This window comes from Semicossyphus pulcher, unplaced genomic scaffold, assembly GCF_022749685.1.
Source record: "Semicossyphus pulcher isolate SPU_LCO1_2020_fin unplaced genomic scaffold, fSemPul1.0.p SCAF_12, whole genome shotgun sequence".
Classification (NCBI taxonomy): Eukaryota; Metazoa; Chordata; class Actinopteri; order Labriformes; family Labridae; genus Semicossyphus; species Semicossyphus pulcher.
In genome coordinates, this window is record NW_027211626.1 from 18659384 (window position 1) to 18681158 (window position 21775).

At 40.1% G+C, this 21775-nt stretch overlaps 2 protein-coding genes across 2 annotated transcripts in view; both read left to right on the forward strand.

Moving 5' to 3' along the window:
* Nucleotides 1–2931, forward strand: part of plcb1 (phospholipase C beta 1) — a 30678-nt gene extending 27747 nt beyond the window's left edge. The window contains exon 32 of the mRNA XM_069658055.1: nucleotides 236–2931. Within this exon, the coding sequence (XP_069514156.1) occupies nucleotides 236–388 (153 nt within the window). The 3' untranslated portion in view covers nucleotides 389–2931. The remainder of the gene's footprint in view (nucleotides 1–235) is intronic.
* Nucleotides 2932–6878: 3947 nt separating this feature from the next.
* Nucleotides 6879–14786, forward strand: napba (N-ethylmaleimide-sensitive factor attachment protein, beta a). The gene is made up of 10 exons (XM_069658782.1): nucleotides 6879–7090; nucleotides 10682–10761; nucleotides 11289–11405; nucleotides 12907–12953; nucleotides 13039–13116; nucleotides 13227–13282; nucleotides 13394–13478; nucleotides 13738–13842; nucleotides 14224–14292; nucleotides 14613–14786. Exons 1-10 carry the CDS (start codon nucleotides 6993–6995, stop codon nucleotides 14763–14765), a joined length of 888 nt encoding a protein of 295 aa, XP_069514883.1. The 5' UTR covers nucleotides 6879–6992; the 3' UTR covers nucleotides 14766–14786.
* The last annotated feature ends 6989 nt before the right edge of the window (nucleotides 14787–21775 follow it).

Consider the following 21775-nt stretch of genomic DNA (forward strand, 5'->3'; position numbering starts at 1 on the left):
GCCCTCTGGCAGCCATTTTGGAGCTGTGAAACTGTTGGCAGCAATGGTTGACAACAGCTGGTTGCCTTTCTAAATGAACCCATCTGTCTTAACAGTGGGAAATAAAGGAGGCAATTTTTGATGTTGTTTTTGACTGAATCATCACAAGATAATTTCAGTGATTCTGGGTTTATATAATTTGTGTTATGGAATGTGAAAATAATCTATAATCAATCACAATCCTGTCTGTCTCCAGTTGCAAGGGGTCGTAGAGGCCGATTTCCAAGAGAAGTTCCAGTGTTTGCCCGGAGAGATTGAAGACTTCCTGCAGGACAGGAAGGTGGAGGTTAGAGGTCAGAGCAAGTCCCGCCCATCCACACCGCACGAAACTCTGTCAGAGGAGGACTGAGAGGAAGAAGAAATGATGGTAGCAGAAGTACTACAGATAAAAATACAAGGGGGCAAGAAGGCAAAAGAGATTTTAAAGACTGTTACTTTTCTTTTTAATGGAAGAATGCTTTAATGATTTACTTTGAAATCCCATTCGAGCATGCACTTTGCTGTACGTCGGCTTTAACCAGAACCCATATTTCCTGTTATTTTCACAGACAACTACTCAAACAGTTTGTACTGCATGACAACTCTATCTATCTATCTATCTATCTATCTATCTATCTATCTATCTATCTATCTAAATCTATCTATCTAAATCTATCTATCTATCTATCTATCTATCTAACTATCTATCTATCTATCAGTTTGTACAATTTACATACATTTTAACATCAGTATACACCAGTCTCTGTTTTTATGCACAAAGAGACCCTAATACAATTACTCTAGTATCAGAGGCAGTGACAACTTTTCTACATGTCACTGCTCACTCCTCAGCTGTATCACCATTAGCAGTGGTCTCTTCTCACACTTTTCTTACCTGCATTTATCCACATCTTGCTTGGCTCAAGTAGAATAAAAGACATAATATTGCATACCATAAGCAGACAGGAGAATGTGCACAGATAATACACAAACAAGAGTAATGTAATTACTGTTTACCTTTCAGGATATGAGGAACATTTTTTACACTCATGGTTTTATGTTGAATCAATCAAGTATGATGTATTATTTCATTTAAGGGCAAATTATCAGGCTGTTTTTTAGTAACTGATTTTTCCATCATCTATATAACCGGTAAGACCTTTACAGGTATGGAGCCAATATTCACTATATTTATGTTGACAGAGTTGTTGCAGAAAGATTTTGAGTGCCGAGGTCACCTGAAAGACTTAAAGGAGGGGTATTAAGCTGATTTCAAGCTTCATATTTCACTCTGTGATACCTGTGCAGTAGCTTAGCACAAATTACAGTTGAAAAAACTCATCATTTTTCTCACACTGGTGGTCTGTGCAAACAAATCAGTCAGCCCAGTCAAACCCCGCCCCTACACGCTTACTTTCTTCTGATTGGCCAGCTCTCTGAAGCCTGCTGAGGCTGCACTTTGTGATGTCACAAGTGCAGGGTGTAGAAAAAACTGCCTGGGGATTACTCCAGCATGCTTTTACCTACAGATTTGAAACTTCACCCATGTTCAGTACGGACATCCAACATTGTAACATTATATACACTCACCAGCCACTTCATGAGGTACAACTGAAAAATCTAATGTAATCCAATACACCAGCTCAGCCATAAGGTTTGCTTTTATGTTGCCTGTAATGCAGAGGCTTTTTTCTAAGCTGTCATAGAGGTGTTAATTCAATGATATTTCAGCGTCAAGGTCATAATTGGTGGTGGGGCTGTGCTGAGCTGCATTATATTCAGAGGTGTTTCTAATACTCTGGCCCCCTCATACATGTAAATAGGGAGGACAAAACATTAGAGACACATCTCAATATCATTTAGTTCAGTATAACACCACCTTTAACTAAGGCCTAATAAACATAATTGAATTTACTCATTCAGTCTGTTTATCAAACTCGGCGCCGACAAATCTGGAACCATGTTCGAACGCTGCTTGGACGGAGACGGGCGGAATTTGTAGCTGAGATGACGAGGAGCCGCAGAAGTTACCGACCTGAGCATAGCATCACGCCGGAAAGGGGGCGGAGATTAACGACCTGGGTCTTGTGTTCCCATCAATGCCGGAGCTGAGGCGATAATTACCCGGGTGTACTGCAGAGTCATTTGACCCGGGTCCGAATGCCGATTGTAAACTTTCCCACTAAGCAAAAAAGCCGGGTGTTAGCAGGTTTTTTGACCAGTGGGAAAGCAGCTTATGTCTTAAAATGTGAAACAGCATAATACCCTCTCTTTAAATGTGACTACAGAGAATAAAGAAACAGTTAGCTGTGAATTGTATTTACAAGATTTATGCTGTAGTCTACCACTGGATCATTTATTGAGTCCTAAATAGTTTGATTATGCACTAATGTATTTATTTATTTATTTATAATTTGGGGGAAAGAATTGATCTCAATTTTGTTAATTTAATGACATTATTATAGCATGACTGTTAGACATTTGTGGACAAATGGACTTTTACTTCACTAATGTTGATAGGAATGGGAGAGGATTTGAGCAGAATTATTAAGGAATGTGAACAAAATTGTATCTTTTTTTCAAGTTTTATGAACAACATCCAACCGGTTCCCTCTTTTCTGCTGCACTAATGCTGACAGCTGGATGTCCCGTTAGATGTGGAGAAGCCTCAACGTCTGCATGATTTATTTGTTTTTGATGTGAAAGTTGTTTTCTGATGATCTTTTTATTTATTAGTTGTTATTTTCATGATAATATTTAAGGATCAAGAACATGAACTGTTTATAAATTGTTTCTGAGTGCAAAGTTTTGTAAAAATGTAAAATGAGTGGCGCTCGTCGCTCTTTGTACAGTGATCTTCCAGAAAATATCTGTTGGAATATTTTCCATGTTTTCTGTTTTTTTTTCTGAATTTCAACAACTAAGGCTTAAGCTGTGTTCAACAACCTTTTTTGCAGGGAACCGATTGAGATGGAACAATCTCGGCCACGGCCTGTATCTGACCTCGTAAAGGTAGCCTGCACTGCATTCAATGGCAATATTTTAGACTCAGCTGCTAACTGATGGCTAACATTTAAAGTACCTCACTATTCTGTCACCACTTTAGATTAAATGATCAGTTTTTAACATGTCTGCAAAGTGGCTGAGGTTCTCCAACAAAATGCCTTGTTGAACGCACCCCTGCTTTAGTAATCAAACTGAGCATGCTTTATCGTCTTGAATGTTCTTGGTTTTTCTGAATGCTATTTTAATTCAAAGAGTATTAAAAACATTTGATCAATAAAAATGAGGTGTTTTCAGTTTATGTTCATGTTTCTACACTCCTGAGATCTAAGCTGTTTTAACATTTAAGAAGCACTAATGAGAGAAGGTAATTACTGTTGTCAGACACATAATGACAACAAGCCCACTGCATTCAAGACAAAACTTGCCGTGATTGTGTGTGTGAGCACGATAATGTGGGCTTTCACAGAGACGCGGTGTACTGGAGCTGTCACGGGGGAGGAAGGTGGAGGAGGGTTTTCAAGCTGAGAGCTGGTCTGTCATTATTTTTTAGAACTACAATGAAGCTTCTGTCTTTAGATGTCATTAACAGTATGAAAGTTTAATGAATATGTTTATGATCAATATGGTTTTTCTTGCTTCCTGTGGGTTGCCTTTTTGTTAGTCCTTTATGTTTCACCTTCGCAGTAAAACATTTTTTAACCCAACTTGAACAATGTTTTTGGCCACATCACATCCATTTTTCTTACTTTTCGTGTCACAATTCTAAAAAAAAGCCCAGACCTCAAAACAAGGAAAATAAGAAAGAAATTCAGTGGCTCCAATCCTCTTCAGCATGCAATGCAGATGTGGCAATATAAAAATGTAAATATGACACAGTAATAATACACCCAAACAACAGACCAGTATGTATATATTCAGGCAGGAATCTGGTGACCTCAAAACATGACTGTCTTTAGAACTTATTAAACTCACGACCTTCCTATCTGTAGGAAAAGCATTTTGTAGTTGCAGTTTTGAAAAGTCAGTTAGAGTAAATGGGTTTTTTTTAACGTTCTCTGTGACAGTCTCCCCTCATTGATGATCTTATTTCTGTTTTCTTTTGTCAATTCAAGGAACTTGGTTCAGTGAACAATCATTGTCTTGCGAGCCTGATATGCTGTCCGGGCTTTTTGAGTGAAAATGCAAGGCCCTGACTTTGCTTGCTTTGCATAACTTTTCTTTTGCACTGAATGTGTACTTTTATATAAGAGTCACACTTACTGAGTCAAATACATGGCAGCAGCACTGTTGAAATGAAACTGCAGCTGTTTATAGGGGGAATTGCTGTGATTGGGAAGTACCAACACCTCCACTGACACTTCCCTGAACTCCACCACAATATTTCATCATGATGAATCAGAAATGTCTGACTAGTACAACCAATCCCCGCTGGAGATGGTAGGTCTTTCACTCAGAGGAGAGCCAGTCGGTGCAGGGATTCCCCTGCAGACAAAACTGACCTCAAGCCTCTGCTTCGGCTGACTTGAGCCAGTCAGTGCCTCTGCTCCGACTGACTTGAGCCAGTCGGTGCCTCTGCTCCGGCTGACTTGAGCCAGTCGGTGCCTCTGCTCCGGCTGACTTGAGGTCAGCTGCTTCAAGCGGGATTATCCTGCAGACCAACTGACCTCCAGCAGCCAGAGCAGAGGTTCCAACCAGCTGGTCTCTAAGCTTCAGAGCTGTCCAGCTCTCTCCTCTAGTCAGAGAATTTAACCTGTAAGCTCAACACGGGTCCTTTTTGAGATGACATTGTGACCTCACAGATGACTGAATTTCTTTTCTTTTTAGTGAAACATCAAACATGAGAAACACCTTCTTTAGCCATGTAAGCTTCAAATCATTCATTACTGTGACTGAGTCATAACATTTGTATTTAGCATTGTACGTAGAGCGTAAGAGAGCTTGAGGATCTGTGTCCTCTCTTTGGTGACACCTGGGGCAATAGTGGTGGCAGGTAATTTTTTTTCTCCTTGCTGCTTAGCTGCTAGCTAGCCTGCTATAGCCTAGCTGATTTGCTTTTCTGAGTGCTTCTTTCATTTTAATTCTTTGGATTTTCCTTTGAGTCAGAAGTTTCATACACTTTTTATGTACTTCAAATGCATTTTTTTAAATCAAAAATGGATCAATACACTGTGTTTAATATGAAAGCAGGTCCACATTAACACAAAAAGTTATCACCAACACTGTAGTTCCTATATTGAAACCTCTTTTAGCTTGTTTTTGTTTTACTTGTACTCTCTCTTATCAGATTAATTTCCAGCACCAGATGTTTTCAGCCAACCTCACATTGTCTGTTCAATTTCGCAGTTGCCAGTGCAAATAAAACACTAGTTGGCAGAGTCCTCTGGTTTCAAGGATTATTTCAACATAGAAGTTCTGATGAACCCACAGTACTCAACCTGCCCATCGCATGACAGCCACTTGAGGGCAGCAATGAAAAATGAAGCCCTCTATTGAACGGATGGAAACCTTTGGATTATAACTCTGTCTTCTCATCGCATGCAAGTACTATAGTCCTGTGATCCACTTTTACTGAAAATGTTTATTACTGCTTCTTTAATAAGATAATATTTCAGGTATATGTGAGTGTCAGGCTTGATTTGATGCTTAAACATGCACAGCAACTCTTGAATACTTTCATCTTTCATTAATCTGCTGACTATTTTTACAATGAAGCAATCACTCAGAATAGTTCAAAACCCAAAGACCTTTCATAAATGAAATTACAAAAAGCAGCAAATCTTTACATTAAAGAAGCTGGAAGCAGCAAGTGTTTCTTGAAAAGTCAACAAAGTGATGAATGGTTTACCAAAACATTTGTCTATAAATTTTCTTTAAAGACTAGTCTAATAGATGAATCACTGCAGCTCTCATTTTAGGTATTGCCTGCTTTAAAGGTACTATGTGGACATTTGAAGGAAATCGTTATGAATGACACTGGTGGCTGTACATGAACTGCAGTTAGCGTCTTGTTCCATCATGCTTGCATTCTGCAGGCTAGTTTAGCTTTTCTATGCACCATTAGCTACATAACTCATTGTTGGATAAAACCAAAATCTTAAGTCAATATAAGTCAGAATCATGAAATACGTAAGCTTGTAAGGTCATTTGACAAGCTAACAAATCAAAATATCCACTTAGTGTAATTTCTGGCTATAATGTTAGCAAGAAAGCAGTACTGAGGTTAGCAAGCTAGGAGTAACTTCACAATGCTACAAGGATCTATGTTTGCTGAAACAATAATTTTAAAATGGCGACTAGCCATTTTTACAGCCAGATGAACCCAGAGGTTGATTACAGATGAATTAACTGACTTTTTCTTCTCAAGACAGTTTTTTACCAGCTAGCAGGCAATTTGTCAGCATTTTTGAAGCAAGCTAACGTTAGCTTGAAGAAAACACATGCCCTGGCAAAGTAGACCCTGGTTTTCGCCTCAAGTTGGTCACTTTTATGATTTGACAAAATAGTGTTTTGGTGGGTCATTTTTTAACGTTAGCTAGTTTTGCAAGGTGTCGGAGCTTTAGTCAAGCTGAAGGTTTGGGAGGACACACCACTTCTCATCCTTTGAATTTTACAGGCTTTCGTTGGCAACAAAGAAAAACAGAGACGGTCTCATTTTATCTCACGGCCTGAAAACATAAAATCTCCATCTGCATTGCAAGACATCAGCAGAGGTAAGTGAGGATAAAGGCCTACTGAATCAGCATTTTTTTATGTTGCCATTCCTGTTTCTTTCCAGCAGATGGTGGCAGTGAGCCACAAATGACCTTTCTCTCTCTCCGTAGAAGAAGAGCTGCAGCCTCTCAGCATCAGCACCAGCAGACACGTCTCCTATCCACATCTCCTCTGCTCTGCTGCTCTCCTCTCCGTCCACTGCGGAACATCGGCCTGTTTTGCTCCCATCGCTCCGCCAGCGGCAGACCCGGCCCGCCATGGACAACTCCGGCAAAGAGAAGGAGGCCATGCAGCTGATGGCTGAAGCCGACAAGAAGGTCAAAGCGTCCGGATCCTTCCTCGGGGGGATGTTCGGGTAAAGGATGCTTTCATTCTCTCTTCTGTCTCTGTTTACCTCTCTCGCTCATTTGGCACGGGGGGTGGACTCGTGCACGTAAGGCCCATTAAAGCCTGCAGGGAGCTTCGCTTGACGGAGAAATTGCGCTAATATTGTTATTACACCCCTCTTATAATTCAATTGCGTTTCTGTGGGGCTCAGTGATTAGCTTCAGAGGCCTGATCAAAGCCTGAACTGTCATATTTCACATCTAATAGGATTTTACTTAAATCTTTTCCATACATCTCTATCTATAGGTTATGAGCTGGTTCGTCGCGATGACATCGTGTCCTTCTGGAGGATTTATCATAGCGCACATTTTTTCCGTCAAAATATGAGCTGTCATCGCAGATAACGAGGCCTGCGTGTCGTGGCCTGTCACGGGAAAAAATGTAATTGTGGCACTTCGCCGCCTCCTCTCTTCCTGCTGCTTCTGCTGCTGCGGGGAAGTGAGCGTGCTTTCACGGAGCGCGAGGCCGGGGAAGAGATGCAGGGAGGCGGATAGAGCAGCGCAGACAGGACGGGGAAACCAGTCGATGGTGATTCGGTGATGCGGGGGATGTTTTTTCTGTGTGTGCGTTTGTGTGTGTGTGCGCGTGGATGGATGGGATAGGGGCCTTTATGAGTGGGAGGGGCGGATGTTTACATGTCAGATAGATAGATAGATAGATAGATAGATAGAGGGACTGATCAATCAACTGATTGACTGACTGATAAATTGCTATTGATTGAGTGCTCAGCCATTTGGAGGGCTGCATTATTGGATTGAAGGAGCTTCAGGTAGGGCCAGCATTATGTTAAGTAGCTTATGTTTAATTCATTTATTGTTCGAATGTTGATGTTAGCCCAAAGAAAATCAAGACGAGGTCATTTTCTGAGAGTAGCAAACAATTAAGAGAGTGAAAATCTATGTCAGTTGCAGCAATAAATCAATTTACCAGTTTTTCATTCTAACAGACTTCAGATACAAATAACCATACGAAATCCATAAATATTAAGTGACAATACATAAAATGTATTTCACAAATGAAAAGCAATTAAAACCATAAGAGTACCTATTGAGAAACGTGAAGGCCTACTCAACTTTTCTCTTCCTGTCTCTTTCTACTTATAATACTTAACTTTCTCAGTGAAGAGCTATAACATGTAACAGCATGTATTTAAAGTGCGTTCTGTCACCATAACCAACTATTCCAAATCTGTGTCCACATTTTGCAACTTCATCATATAAATCTATGTAACGGATAAATATTGTGGTAATATACACCACAGCCATAACATTATGATCACCTAGCTAATATTGTGTATTGTCGCCAAAAGAGCCCTGACCCGTCGAGACATGGACTCCACTAGACCTCTGAAGGTGTGCTGAGGTATCTGGCTCTTGTCAAAGTCACTTAAATCCTTACACTTGCCCACTTTTCCTGCCTCCAACACATCAACTTCGAAGACTAAATGTTCACTTGCTGCCTAACATATCCCACCCATTGCCAGGTGCCATTGTAACAAGATAATCAATGTTATTGACTGGACCTGTCAGTGGTTATAATGTTGTGGCTGATTGCTGTTTTTTTGTAATCAGGCAGTTTGTCCTCAAATCTGAGCACTTTAATGGGTCACATCTGTTTTCCCTACATCTGTATTACCATGTTTCATTAATGAGCCTCAGCCATTTACATACCAAGAGGTAAAAGAGGACGCAGGAGAGCAGGTTGAAAGTTTCCACTGTAGGATGTTATGGCTGATATAGATCCAATATAGCAAATAAAAAAGCACATCTATGTTTTATGCATTTATAATGAACTCTTCTCTGATGCTTGATTAGCTGTCCTGCACATGTTTCGTCTTCATCAAATTAATATTTAATTAATATTCTTGTTTAGGGCAATGTACAATATTCTGATTGTACACATGTGCTGCTACTTCAGGTGTGTTCTCTTAAACACCCAGAACCAATATCTTCACTGGAAGACAATAAAGGCTTGTGTAATCTAATCTTATCTAAATGGACGCAGAGCTGCAGAGCCAGCGCTCTGTCCCATGGAAAGTGATGTAAACACTGTGTGAACTGGTTCAAGCTGCAGGCACATGGCCTCACATCAGAAATACATAGGCAAATGCGAAACTTAAGTCCATTTGGGTTTTATTTCTGCTCATCCATCCATCAATTATCTATACCCCTTATCCTGTTCAGGGTCGCGGGATCCCAGCTGTCCTAGGGCGAGAGGCGGGGTACATCCTGGACTGGTCGCTAGTCAATCAGAGGACTGACACATAGAGACAACCTTTCGCGTTCACACTCACACCTACGGCTAATTTTAGAGTCACCAATGAACCTAACAAGCATGTCTTTGGACTGTGAGAGGAAGCCGGAGTACCCAACGCATGCAGAGGGAGAACATGCAAACTCCACACAAAAAGGCCCCCTACGCCCAAACCGGGATTCAAACCAGGAACCATCTAGCTGTGAGGCAACAATGCTTATACCTGCACCACTGTGCAACCCTTTTTCTCTTCATGCTACATTTAAATAAAAACTGTATGCCAAACAGGAGGTAATATAATACATTGTTTAAGATGTATCATCATCTGCCTGAGACCATGATGTCCTTCAGCTTGACAATCCTGCATACTGCAAAATAATCAGCCAGAGTGTGACAGTCTGCAACAATAAAATGAAAACTAAGCATTTTTTCTGCCAAAAAAACAACAGCCCAGGCACTCCAAATATAAATATGTTACAGCAAAGATGAATTCTGTAAAAATGTATTGTCATTGCTAAATCAATAAAAAATGTTTGACCACTGTAGATCTCCTACAGAGCTTTAAAGGAGCAATTCTCCCCTGGAAAAAGCCACTGTCAGTCAGAGCTGGTGTTCTCTGTAATAGATAGAAGCAATAATATTTGAAATTGGCGCCATAGCTGTGGAGAAAGTTGTACAAACAGCTTGTGGTTTCGCCCATTCTACATTCCAACAACACCTAGCGTGCATTGCGCCCCTCCCTCTGAAAGGAATGGCCCAGCGAGAGACGTTGGAGTGAAATACTACTGTTTTGCTGCAGGCAATGGCTCAGAGCGGTACAGAATCCAAAATATGAAGAGAATATACCGGTGGATTGTCTAAAAAATCTTCAGGTCTGCAGTCTACATTTCAAACCTGACGATTTTAAACGAAACATAACATCAGAGGCGGGCGTCCTCGATTGAAAAAGTGTAGTTTAGCGAGCTTCCTGGCCTCCGACAGATGACGCATTTTACGTAGTCTGCCGGAGGTTTTACAGGGAACATTGGAGAAGCGGATAGTCATCCAAAGGAACAGAGTGAAATTGCATTTTTTCCTACCATTATGGCATTAGTTCCCCACAATAACATGATAGGACTGAGGTGGAAAATCAGTGAACTGGCCCTTTAAGAACAGACCTCAGACAGGGGTGTGGCCTGCTTTTTTTCACCTTTCACTGTCTTAAAAACTCATCACACATTCATGAAGTTATTGGTCAAATTCCAATGAGAAATACACAAAAGCAAATGACTCATTTTGTTTGTCTTTGTCTTTGTGTGTGTTATAGGGGAAACCATAAGGTGGAGGATGCCTGTGAAATGTACGCCAGAGCAGCCAACATGTTTAAGATGGCAAAGAACTGGAGTGGTAGGTGACACACAGACACACACACACATGAATACATGTCTCACGTACTGTATACCTAACAGAAAACACACATAAATCTGTGCCCAAACAAACTCCCACACAAACACCCACACACAGACACAGACGAGTTTGAATGCTTTCATTCCCGTCCTCATATTAACAGGTTATAAAAGATTCAACACTGCAGAGAGTTATATTACCAGCAATAACAGCTTTAAACATGCACATGCAGAGGACTCATATATAAAAATTCAGGACTGTGTGGACAAAGAAGTGGCACATTGGTGGCTGCAGAAACCAGTGCGTGCTCTATTTGTGCCAATAATAGCTCAGGCTGAGCAGAATTTAGCTGCTCAGATGTGTGTTTTGATGCTTCTGCAGCCTGGTGTGTGTCGACCAACTGAAGCGTAAGCAGTGATACGTATAGAGTAAACATTTAACATATAAGAATAATGCAACTAAAAAGCCTAGATTTAAGCTAGTCCTGTCCTGACTGTGACTCTCTGTGTGTCCTTGTGTCTCTGTAGCTGCGGGGAATGCGTTCTGTCAGGCCGCTCGGCTCCACATGCAGCTGCAGAACAAACTGGACTCAGCCACCAGCTTCGTCGACGCCGGCAACGCCTACAAGAAGGCCGACCCACAGGGTGAGCAGTGCTGTCTCACACACTGACACACACACACACACACACACACACACACACACACACACGCATACACACACACACAGAGGTAGACACAGGTAGAGCAGGCACCCCATTTACAGAGGCTACAGTCCTTAATGCACTGATTGCAGATTCCACTCCCGGTCTGCCGATCATTTAGTACATGTCATCCCCCAATCTCTACTCCCCACATTTCCTTTCTCTCTTCAGTGTCCTATATAATAAAAGAAAAAAACCCCCAAACCCCCACCACATAAGCATGTACAGGACAAAATCAGCAAAGAGATGAGCGGTACGGCTTTGTCCACAGGGGGGCGCCAAAAACAACACAAACTGAAAGTTCATCACAGGAGCTTTAAATAAACAAATAGAATAGATAAAAACAAAATAAAGGTACACTTATATTTTTCTGATCCACTTACAGTCTCAGCCTGTTGTTCCGTATTTGGACTCAGAGTTACGTCAGTTTTCTTTATGACCCAGTTACTTCCTAAATGTTACCAAGCAACCCAATTTGAGACCTCAAAACATAAATTAAAGGTAATAAAGATGTTAAGTGTATGTTTTGGGGAGCTCTATTATAAATATTTTTACTCAAGTAGTAGAATTATGTACAATTGTTAGGTACTTGAGTATTTCCTTTGTCTGCTACTCTATATTTGTACTCCACTACAATCTGACGCTTTATAGTGCACTTTTTACCTCAATACATTTTACTGATTACTTTAGAATTGAGATTATTTGAGCAAAATCAAATGTGAAATAGATGTATTACCATTATTAGTTTAGGTTAAGATACTTAAAGAGACTGTATTAATCCTCAGGAATGTTGACATGCTACAGTATTTAAAGTCATTTAGAGAATCAGCACCCTTACCATCCGCAACATTAAAGCAATGTACACATGGATGCATCAGTAGTTATAATCCAGTTATGTAAGTAATATGATTCAGAAAGGGGCCTTTTGAGCACTTTGCCTTTTGTTCTGTATTTTGATGCCAACACTTTCGTACTTTAGCTTTAGTTAATTTTGTATGCAGGTTGTGGACTTTAGCAGATTATTTCCACCCTGTGGTTTTGCTGCTTTTACTTAAGTGAAAGGTCTAAGTACTGTTTCAGCCACTGGTGCTCAGCGGCCTCTTTTTCTTCATAATTATAACTCTGGCATGTCACACGTGTTGAAAGGGGAAGCCTCTATCAACCTCGGTCAGAGTCAGGACCCTGAGGTGCTGTTGTTGGAGGATTTAATGGGTCCCTGGGTTGCTCTAAGAAAACTGGTAAGTGTGTTATACTGCAGCAGCCCCGCAGCCTCCCTGTGATGAGCTTAATAAAATACTGTGGGTTAGCAGGTTAGTAGTCACAGGGGGAGGAAACTGAAAGAGTTTTAATTTGCCGGAGTAGACTCAGAAGGCTTCAGCGGCTCTCTTCCTGTTTCCTTGTATTTATAACATCAATGCTTTCCCTCTTATCTGTCTCCTTCCAGAGGCCATCAACTGTCTAAACCAGGCCATCGACATCTACACTGACATGGTTAGCTCCGCCTCAGCTTTTCAACTGCTCCCTGCTATAATCAGTGTTATCTATGAATAACACTGTACATGTGTTTTACCTACAGGGTCGGTTCACTATCGCAGCCAAACATCACATCACTATAGCCGAGATCTATGAGTCTGAGCTGGTCGATATTGAGAAGGTTTGTACCAACATGTGTTTCCTTACAAACTGTAAATATGTTTTTCTGATTTATTTTAAACTATTTGAGCATGAGTTCTGATCTAGTTACATGTGTTGTGTTGTGTTCAGGCCATTGCCCACTATGAGCAGGCAGCAGACTACTACAAAGGAGAAGAATCTAACAGGTGTGTGTGCAGTTTGAAGTTGACCTCAGTTGTCCTAGTAAGGGTGGAGACAGCAGTTAATACACATGCTAGTTGTTAACTCACAGGTTTGTTTCTTTGTTTTTGTTTCAGCTCAGCCAACAAATGTCTCCTGAAGGTGGGACACTACAGCGCTCAGCTGGAGCAGTACCAGAAAGCAATCGAAATCTATGAACAGGTAACAGCTGAGTGCATGCCTATACATGTTAAAAAATGACTATAGTTAATTAATAGTATTATATACACTACCAGTCAAAAGTTTGGACACACATTCCCATTCACTTGTATGAGAAAATGTGTCCAAACTTATATATAATCTTATATATATCTTCCCACTGTTTAAACTTTCAAACACCAACATACAGCACTACAGCTTCCATAAGTAAATCCTGTCTGATCCCCTGCTTGTTGTGTGTTTCTTAATTTGTGTGTTTCAGGTTGCTATGAGCACAATGGACAATCCTCTGCTGAAGTATAACGCTAAAGAGTATTTCTTCAAGGCCTCACTGTGTCACTTCATAGTGGACGAACTGAACGCCAAGGTAACACACACTGCACACGTGGACACACCTGGAGACTGTCAGACAGCCTCTTACGGTGTTCAGAACAAAAGGAATTTTCACCAATACTCGGAGGATACGGCAGCTGGAGCGTTGAACGAGTATTTCTTAACCAGCAACTTTTGCCCTCGATAGCCAATGGGAGAACGGCGTAGAATTTATTTGTCCTCCATTTCTGATTCCAGTTGAGGTTAAGAGGATCTCAGTGCTGATTAGCTTTCAAAGAGTCATGCTGAATTTTTAAACCTGCACAGACGTGTATTTGCATCTGTTCTTAACTTTTGGTCTGAACACATCTTAACACACATGCCACATACTATTACAAGCATATAGATGAAATGCTTGTGTGCTTGTGTGTTTCAGTTGGCCATAGAGAAGTATGAGGAGATGTTTCCAGCCTTTTCAGACTCCAGAGAGCTCAAACTGTTAAAGGTACTTTTCTTTTCATCTCTAGCCCAACCCTGTCTAAAAATAAACATGCTCTTATCACGCAAACATACATGAAAAAGATGATTTTGATAAGCGTATGTTTTCCCATGTTATTAGCAACCCCATCATCAGTTTCTTTTTATCACTTATATTACTTATAATACAAACAATGTAGTAGTTTGGTTAAAAAGGATAAAAGTAACAATAAAGATGACATTAGATAAATGTAAATTAAATGTATGTCTATAGAAATGGCTTTTAAGACGTGATTTAAAGAAGTCAGTATCACTCCCTGTCCCTAAGTTTAATGTTTGTTGCCATAGAAACTCCTAGAAGCCCACGAGGAGCAGAACAGCGAGGCGTTCACGGAGGCCGTCAAGGAGTTCGACTCAGTGTCTCGTCTGGACCAGTGGTTGACCACAATGCTGCTCCGCATCAAAAAGACCATCCAGGGAGACGCCGGGGACCTGAAGTAGACACAATTAAAGAAAAAAGGGGGGGAGACAGGGGGGGGGGGTAAATAGAGAAGAAGGTTGAGGATAGAGGGGGTTGGTAGATAGATGTGATAAAAGAAGACAGAAAAATGAAAGGAGGGGTTTAAGGGAGGGAGGGTGGGACTGCGGGAGTTTACAGTTGTACATATCAGTCTGCATGTGACCCCCAAACTAGCTAAGCATCACCTTTAAGCCACCTTTAGACGACCCTGTGCCCCCGCTCCTACAGTATTGCTCTTGTAACACTGGACTGAAATGTACTTAAAGAGAAAGAGGTGTGTGTGAGAAAGAGAGAGTGTGTGAGAGTGCGTGTGTGTCCGCTGCAGTAAGGTCAATTATACTACATGATGGGAAAGTGAGCAGCTCATCTCAGATTTAAGGATATATGTTATTAAAAAGGGAGAATAATGTTATTTAAGAGATTATCAATATTTATTGTCAATACTGAAGATATTATTTATTGTTTATTATGGTGCTCAGTGTTACGATTTGTCTTAATATTTTAGGTATTAGCCCCCCTCCTCTTTAATTCTCCCTCACTTCCTCTCCTCATCGGTTCTTCCTCCCCCTCCTCCTCCTCTCTCTCCCCTCGTCCTCCCCTCACCCCCTCTCGCCCCATCGAGTCAGTACTATCGCCCATTGTGATTGGTTGGTTCTTTGTGTTCTTGCCAACGATTGGTCGGTGCAGTCAGTCTGCAGTGCTCACTCCCGTCTCTGCCTTGTTTGTGCATGTCTGTTGTCATGTTGATGTAAGTGTTCTCTGTGTTGTGCTAACGTGTGAACAACATACATGTAGCCTGGTATCATTTGTGTGAAATCAGTAAATATGTACCTCAGATACCGAGTTGAAATAAAACATCATCGATCCAGACGCGTGGCTGCTTTTTGGTGTGTTTTTAGGCATTTAGAATGAATATAATTTGGAGCTTTCAAGTACTTTATGCAAGGACTTGCTTGAAAGACCAAGGTCACATCGTGACTGTGGCACTGTGCACAATGTTTAATTCAACATTAGGTGAACACTGTGTCATGCTGCAGCAGTTCCAAGATACCAACTGAAACTGAAGACATGAGTGTCTGTGGGTGGTGACACATGATTCCCATCCTTGGTCTAAATATACAATGTAAACTTTTGGCTCTGTACTGAGAAGGGCCAAGCTAATTTTTTGGAAAGTGCCGGTATAGCTACAACCACAAGAGGGTATAATTGCATTTCAAGAAGGAGAGACCAGTAAATGAAGTAAGGAAGAACATTTATTTTACAATGATGGTGTGATAATGAATCATGGTCAGAAGTCTTTGGCGCTTGGAATCTAGGGGGAGATATGGTGATCAAAGGCCGATGAAAACGTGTTTGAAAGCAGGTGCGTGCTGCGGACGTAGGTGAGGACAGCGGAGGAGCAGCGGAGGAGCAGCCCCACCTACTCCCCTTACAAAGTATCCCGAGCCGTATAGAGAGTCGCGTCAGTGTGGAGGTCCAATATGCTCCATGATCTGCCATTGCGATGTCGCAACTCTCTCTCTCTTGGGCTGTGAAAGTACCGTCACTCAGTTATTCACTCGGTCAGTCACATACAGACCAGTTTGTAGGGCTGACCCCAGCGGTCAGCCAAAAACTATTAACCATTTATTTGTTACTTAGTTTAATTATATCATCATTGTGCATTCTTAACATGTGATTTTATTGACCTTACCTCAAAATAATGTCAACACCAGAAGGAGGAAGCTGCTTTTTGTAGTACTCTCTCTCTCTCTACTCACTCTCTTTTTCGGTTTTATTTTCAGGTGTAGCAATTTTCCATATGTTACGTAGGAAGTTGTTTCTCCTTTGAATTATGTCCCCCCTGAACCGTTACAGAGGGGTTTCCAACACTGGCTGCAGAGCCACTCTCTCCCCCCACCCAGCTATCACTGCAGGTTTCTGACACTGGCTGCAGTGCCACCCTCTCCCCCCACCCAGACATCACCTACCTGTTTGTTTTATTGTAAATAGTTTAAAAGCAAAAGTACTATTTGGTTGATCTTTTGCTTTTATGATTCCCTGACCATGAGATAAATTATCGTTCTGCTTTTTTTCTGGTATATTTTTGTTCTAAGCATCATAAGTAGGGACTATTTTTTCTTTATATCTGTGGAGGTTATATCTATCGAAGGTTATACTTGACCACACATTACGTGTTCTAGGGACCAATAGCAAGATGTTGATCTCCTGCTAAATAACCCATTTTATTTTATCTCTCAAGAAATTATTGAATTTGATCTTGGCCACTTATATAGGAAGCATAATCAAAGAAGTGTTTGGCTCTTCTACTGAAAATCTAGAATTGGGTTTGCTAAATGTCGATGAGTGCAAAATCGATGATCTTGATTTTATTATGTCAACAGAAAGATTTTTTTTGTCAAAAACCACCACTTAAGCATGTACAGGACAAAATCAGCAAAGAGATAAGAGGTACCACTTTGTCCACAGGGGGCGCCAAAATCAACACAAACCCAAAGTTCCTCACAGGAGCTTTAAGTCAAATACTGTATTTAATTAGGAACTTTTGTCCCTGCCAATGCCTAAATATGAGTACTAACATGTGGAGATCTAAATATTCATGTCAACCCACAAAATCCCCTCGGTATGGAATTTCTAGACCTTATAAAACTCTTGCAGTCTTTTTCAATGTGTCTCATGGCCTACCCATCAGCATGGCCACACACTTGACCTCGTTATGACCAGTGGCATGAATTTAAATAACTTGTAAAAAAAGAAAAATACTTTTCAGCGATCACCTATGTATGACTTTTTTTACATACAAATGCTGGTCTTATTTAAATGTTTGTTGACTCCAGAAGTGGTGGAACCTCAGAAATCATATGTGTCCTTATTCAATCCCAGAGTAGGCTTTTTAATTTGACTTTATCACACACAATCTCAAATATGAGACAAAAAGTGTACACTGGCTTCAAAATTAGAGCAATACTTGAGTTAAGATTGACTGAGTGGACCTCAAAGCTGGATTGTTACCTGGGAAACAGCACCATCTTGTGGCCACTTTGTGTTACTGTAAAATCCTTCACACAATTGTCTGGTCCTGTCTGTCAGAGGTCACCCTCAGCAGGCCCTCATGCTGTTTATCCATGACCATCTAAAAGGGCTATAGATGAGTGCACACAATGTTGGAGAGAATAACTGTAATATGTTGACATGTTGAATGTTAAACTGTGAATCTGCAACATCACAAAGAAACTGATTTTTTTTCTGATTTTATTTTGTACCTTAGTTTCTTTTATTTATTGCATCCTCTTCGACATCAATTTTCTTTCACACCTCCTTTAAATGCTGTTATTTTCTAGACATTTTATCTGGAATATTTTTGCCCTTTCGCGTTTCGCCTTGATGATATGAAATAAAATAGTTTGATATTAGCAGTTTTTGACCATAAATTCATAGATAAAAGCCAGATTTTTATAAAAGACTGTGATTATTGTCATGATGGAGAGTTTGAAATGCCATTTTCTGGGTAACATCATCACATCACCAAGACGGTTGATAAAACTTAACTCTATGATCATGCACAGTTTACACCAGGTCTGAATGAGAACACTTAAATCACAAAAATAAGCATATAAGTTCCTTTAGGCCTGCATGTTTGGGACCAAGGTTTATTTCCAACTAAAACAGGAAGTTAAATACATTCATTTAACCTTTTAATTAATATCTAAACCATTGACTGTATTGATCTGTACATGCAATGCACAAATACAGACTACAGAATGAATATGAAACGGTTAAAAATGGGAAAATGTTATAACTAATAGCTGAGACAAAAAATAACCAGCTAAAAGGAATTTCAATTATATTTTTCTACATGAGAAATTGATACTGCGATTTTAATAAAGTGAATAATGTGTAAATAAACTTTAAATACGATGATATAGGCGTTATTATAAACAAATCTCCATAGTAACCCTGAGTGACGTCAGAAGATATGAAACATTTTGTTATTCGAAAAAAAACAAACTCACAGTCTTTTCAACGTAAACAAACGGAGAGTTGGCAGCAAATATCGGCAGTGGTTCTCAAAGTTGATCATTTCCAAGGATTTCTACAGGAAAAACAACCTTCATCGACGACTTTTCTCACCCGGACATGTCCTGAACATCGACAAGGAGCAGAACTGTTTCCAGATGGCAGACGTAAGATTTACTCTTTAAGAAACAGCCTGTTTTACTGTCGAGGCGTAAAAGATGCATTGACTTGATGAAGAGTTTGTTTAATGAGATTTTTAATGGGTGAATTTATCTAATTTGACAGCCGTTTGACAAAACTTGACTCTATAAATGACTGTGCACAGTGAAACCACAATGTCACGGACGTAATTTACATTTTGAACAAGTGTGAATGAAATGTCGCAAAAATAATCATGAAACCAGTCGAGTCCCGTATGACACCAAGAAACACTACTTTTTAGTAATTTAAAGGGTAAATTCATCAAAGTTTTTTGAAACGTAACTGTATTCTTAACTTTCGTTCTGCATGTTTGAGACCCCGGTTTATTTACAACTTAAAAAGGATTTTTAAAAAAAACTTTTAAATAAACGTCGATGAATTTGCATACGATCAATTCATTAAGGCCCATTTCATTTGACAGAATAACACATGTCGTAAATTGAGGCTAATACAGTAAAATATCTTTGTGATGATCCAGATGTTGGCACGTGCCTCCGATTTTAACTTCACACAAATCTATCAACTTCTTTATTATAATGATGATAATGATAATTTATTCGCCATTATCTCTGTCCAATGTTATTATTCGCCTATTATTATTTATATCCGCTTAGTTTTAGTCTTAGTTTATCCAGCTGTATATTTATTCTCTTTTTTAATTTCCATGCATCTTCAAACTCAGAAAAGTGTATAGATATGAAGCTGATTAGATCTTTACCACGGTAAAAATATATGTTGAGTGTGGGCTTTTTTTATTGTGTTGGGTTTTTTTTGTATTATATTGTTGCGTTTATTGAAGGTTTTTGTTTTTAAATTATTGTTCTGATGAGAAATTATTTTGTAATTGTATTGTTAAAAAAGTATTAAACTATATATAAACGGAAGTTTGTTAGCTAAAACAAATTTAGCTTAATATCGGCGTTAAAAGTAAATAGCTTTCAAATCTCCATAGTAACCATTTAAGAGCTGCTGCAAGCTGGCAGTCGAGTGTCGAATATTCGCAGTGGTTTCCAAAGTTGAAACTCCTTCAGGCCCGCATGTTTGAGTCCACTTTATAAAGACAGCAACATTACTTTTAAGGCTAATCGAAATTTTGTCATTTAAAGATTTTTATCTTACCGTTCTTAGATAATTTAATAGGCTATTCAAATGCATATTCCAAATTCAGGTAAATAAGATCTACTAAGTTAACTGACAGAAATGCATAGGGACTAGAAAATATAAATACTGTTATGAGAAATAGTTGAGAGCAAATTGTCATAAAAACATAGTTTTCAAGTAGGAATGAATATATAAATACTGTTAAAGGGAGTCATCTGTATCTTTTCCACAAGTATTAATGCATTAGATTTGATATTAATGGCAACTTAGTTTATTAAATACACACACAATCTTGCTGAATAGTGAATGATGATATGAGATGATCTTCTGGATGATAAAGATGTTGGCAGGTGTTTCTGTCATGACCTTTATGCAAACTAACTTCTTACCTGTTTTTTCATCAGGCATTTTACTGGGATACAAAGTCAAAGATGTAATAGTTTATTAAGCAGGGTGTCGGTTATTGAAACAAATGTTCTTGTACTTACAGCAGTGTGATATTATTATGCTTTCAGTGAGCTTTGATTTGTTAATGGGAGAAGCAAATTACAGCAACATACAGATAGTTAAGTCTTCAAAACAAGACCTCCTGCTACATTTATTACTTTTTACTGCACTATTTATAGTCATGTGTTTGTGACTTTTACTTTTAAATGAGTCTTATTGTATTGAAATCTAAGGATGAGGACTTTTTCTGTCATTTTGGTAAAACAGATTTTGGGTTGTTTCTGTTGTCAGGATAACCGGCGCCTCACCTGGACTTCGGTCCTAACCGACGACCTCGGCTTGCCATTCCCGAGGCTCATCCTTCGGAGTGTCCTGGCAGCAGCAGGAGCAGCAGCCAGCTCCTCCTCAGGTTCCTCACCCAGGTTTTTATGGAAAGCCTTTTGAGTATTTATTCAATATCCTTGATATCAAGCCACAATCTCTTATACTAGTTTATTGGTTGACAGCACTAGTTAACTAGTTGAATGCTGATATCCTTAATAGTTCACTAGTAGGCAGCAAAAGCTCTGACATGTTAACTAGTTAATATCTAGTTAGACATCTAGTGGAAGACATTTTGACCTAACGAGTTAACTAGTCATGGTGAAAGTATTTACTAGTTAACTAGGGGAAGAGGAGCAGGAGCAACCACCTCCCCTGTATCACCAGCTCATTACTCGGGCTGCTCAGGCATTGGAGATCAAAATGCCAGCTGAGCAAGGCCGGAGAGCCTCCTGGTTTGATGAGGAAGAGGCGGGTCGGTCACACTCTTTTTCAATGCCACTGCTCCCTGATGTAGAGGAGTTGGTACTGAGACAGTTTGCTAATCCATCTGAAGCCCATCGCTGGTGAGGTCTATGTAGACGACTAGCATGTGTGCATGATCGGGAGAGGATAGGCTGTGGACCACCGCCTCCCATTAGAGGCATTGGTGTCCCCCACCAAGTCTGTCTTAGGGAAGTCAAGCTGCCCGAGCAAGAACACTAAAATGATGGATGCCATGCTTGCCAAAGTGCATGGGGCTATGGAAATCCAGGGCCAGCTGGTTGACACAGGGGCTGTATTAGCCCTGTATTAGTGCCAGCTGGCAAAACAGTTGGAGGAGGGAGGCTCAGATCAGGCTGTTGAGGTGCAGCATTTGTCCTCGTTCCTAGCTAAGCTGATGAAGGAGCAAGCAGTTGCAGCT

Excerpts from the sequence above, each read along its gene's own strand:
- napba (XM_069658782.1), top strand. The coding sequence starts at position 6,993 with ATGGACAACTCCGGCAAAGAGAAGGAGGCCATGCAGCTGATGGCTGAA. Across the intron at positions 13,117-13,226 it reads AGCTGGTCGATATTGAGAAG|GCCATTGCCCACTATGAGCA; the intron begins GTTTGTACCAAC and ends TGTTGTGTTCAG. Across the intron at positions 13,843-14,223 it reads TGGACGAACTGAACGCCAAG|TTGGCCATAGAGAAGTATGA; the intron begins GTAACACACACT and ends TGTGTGTTTCAG.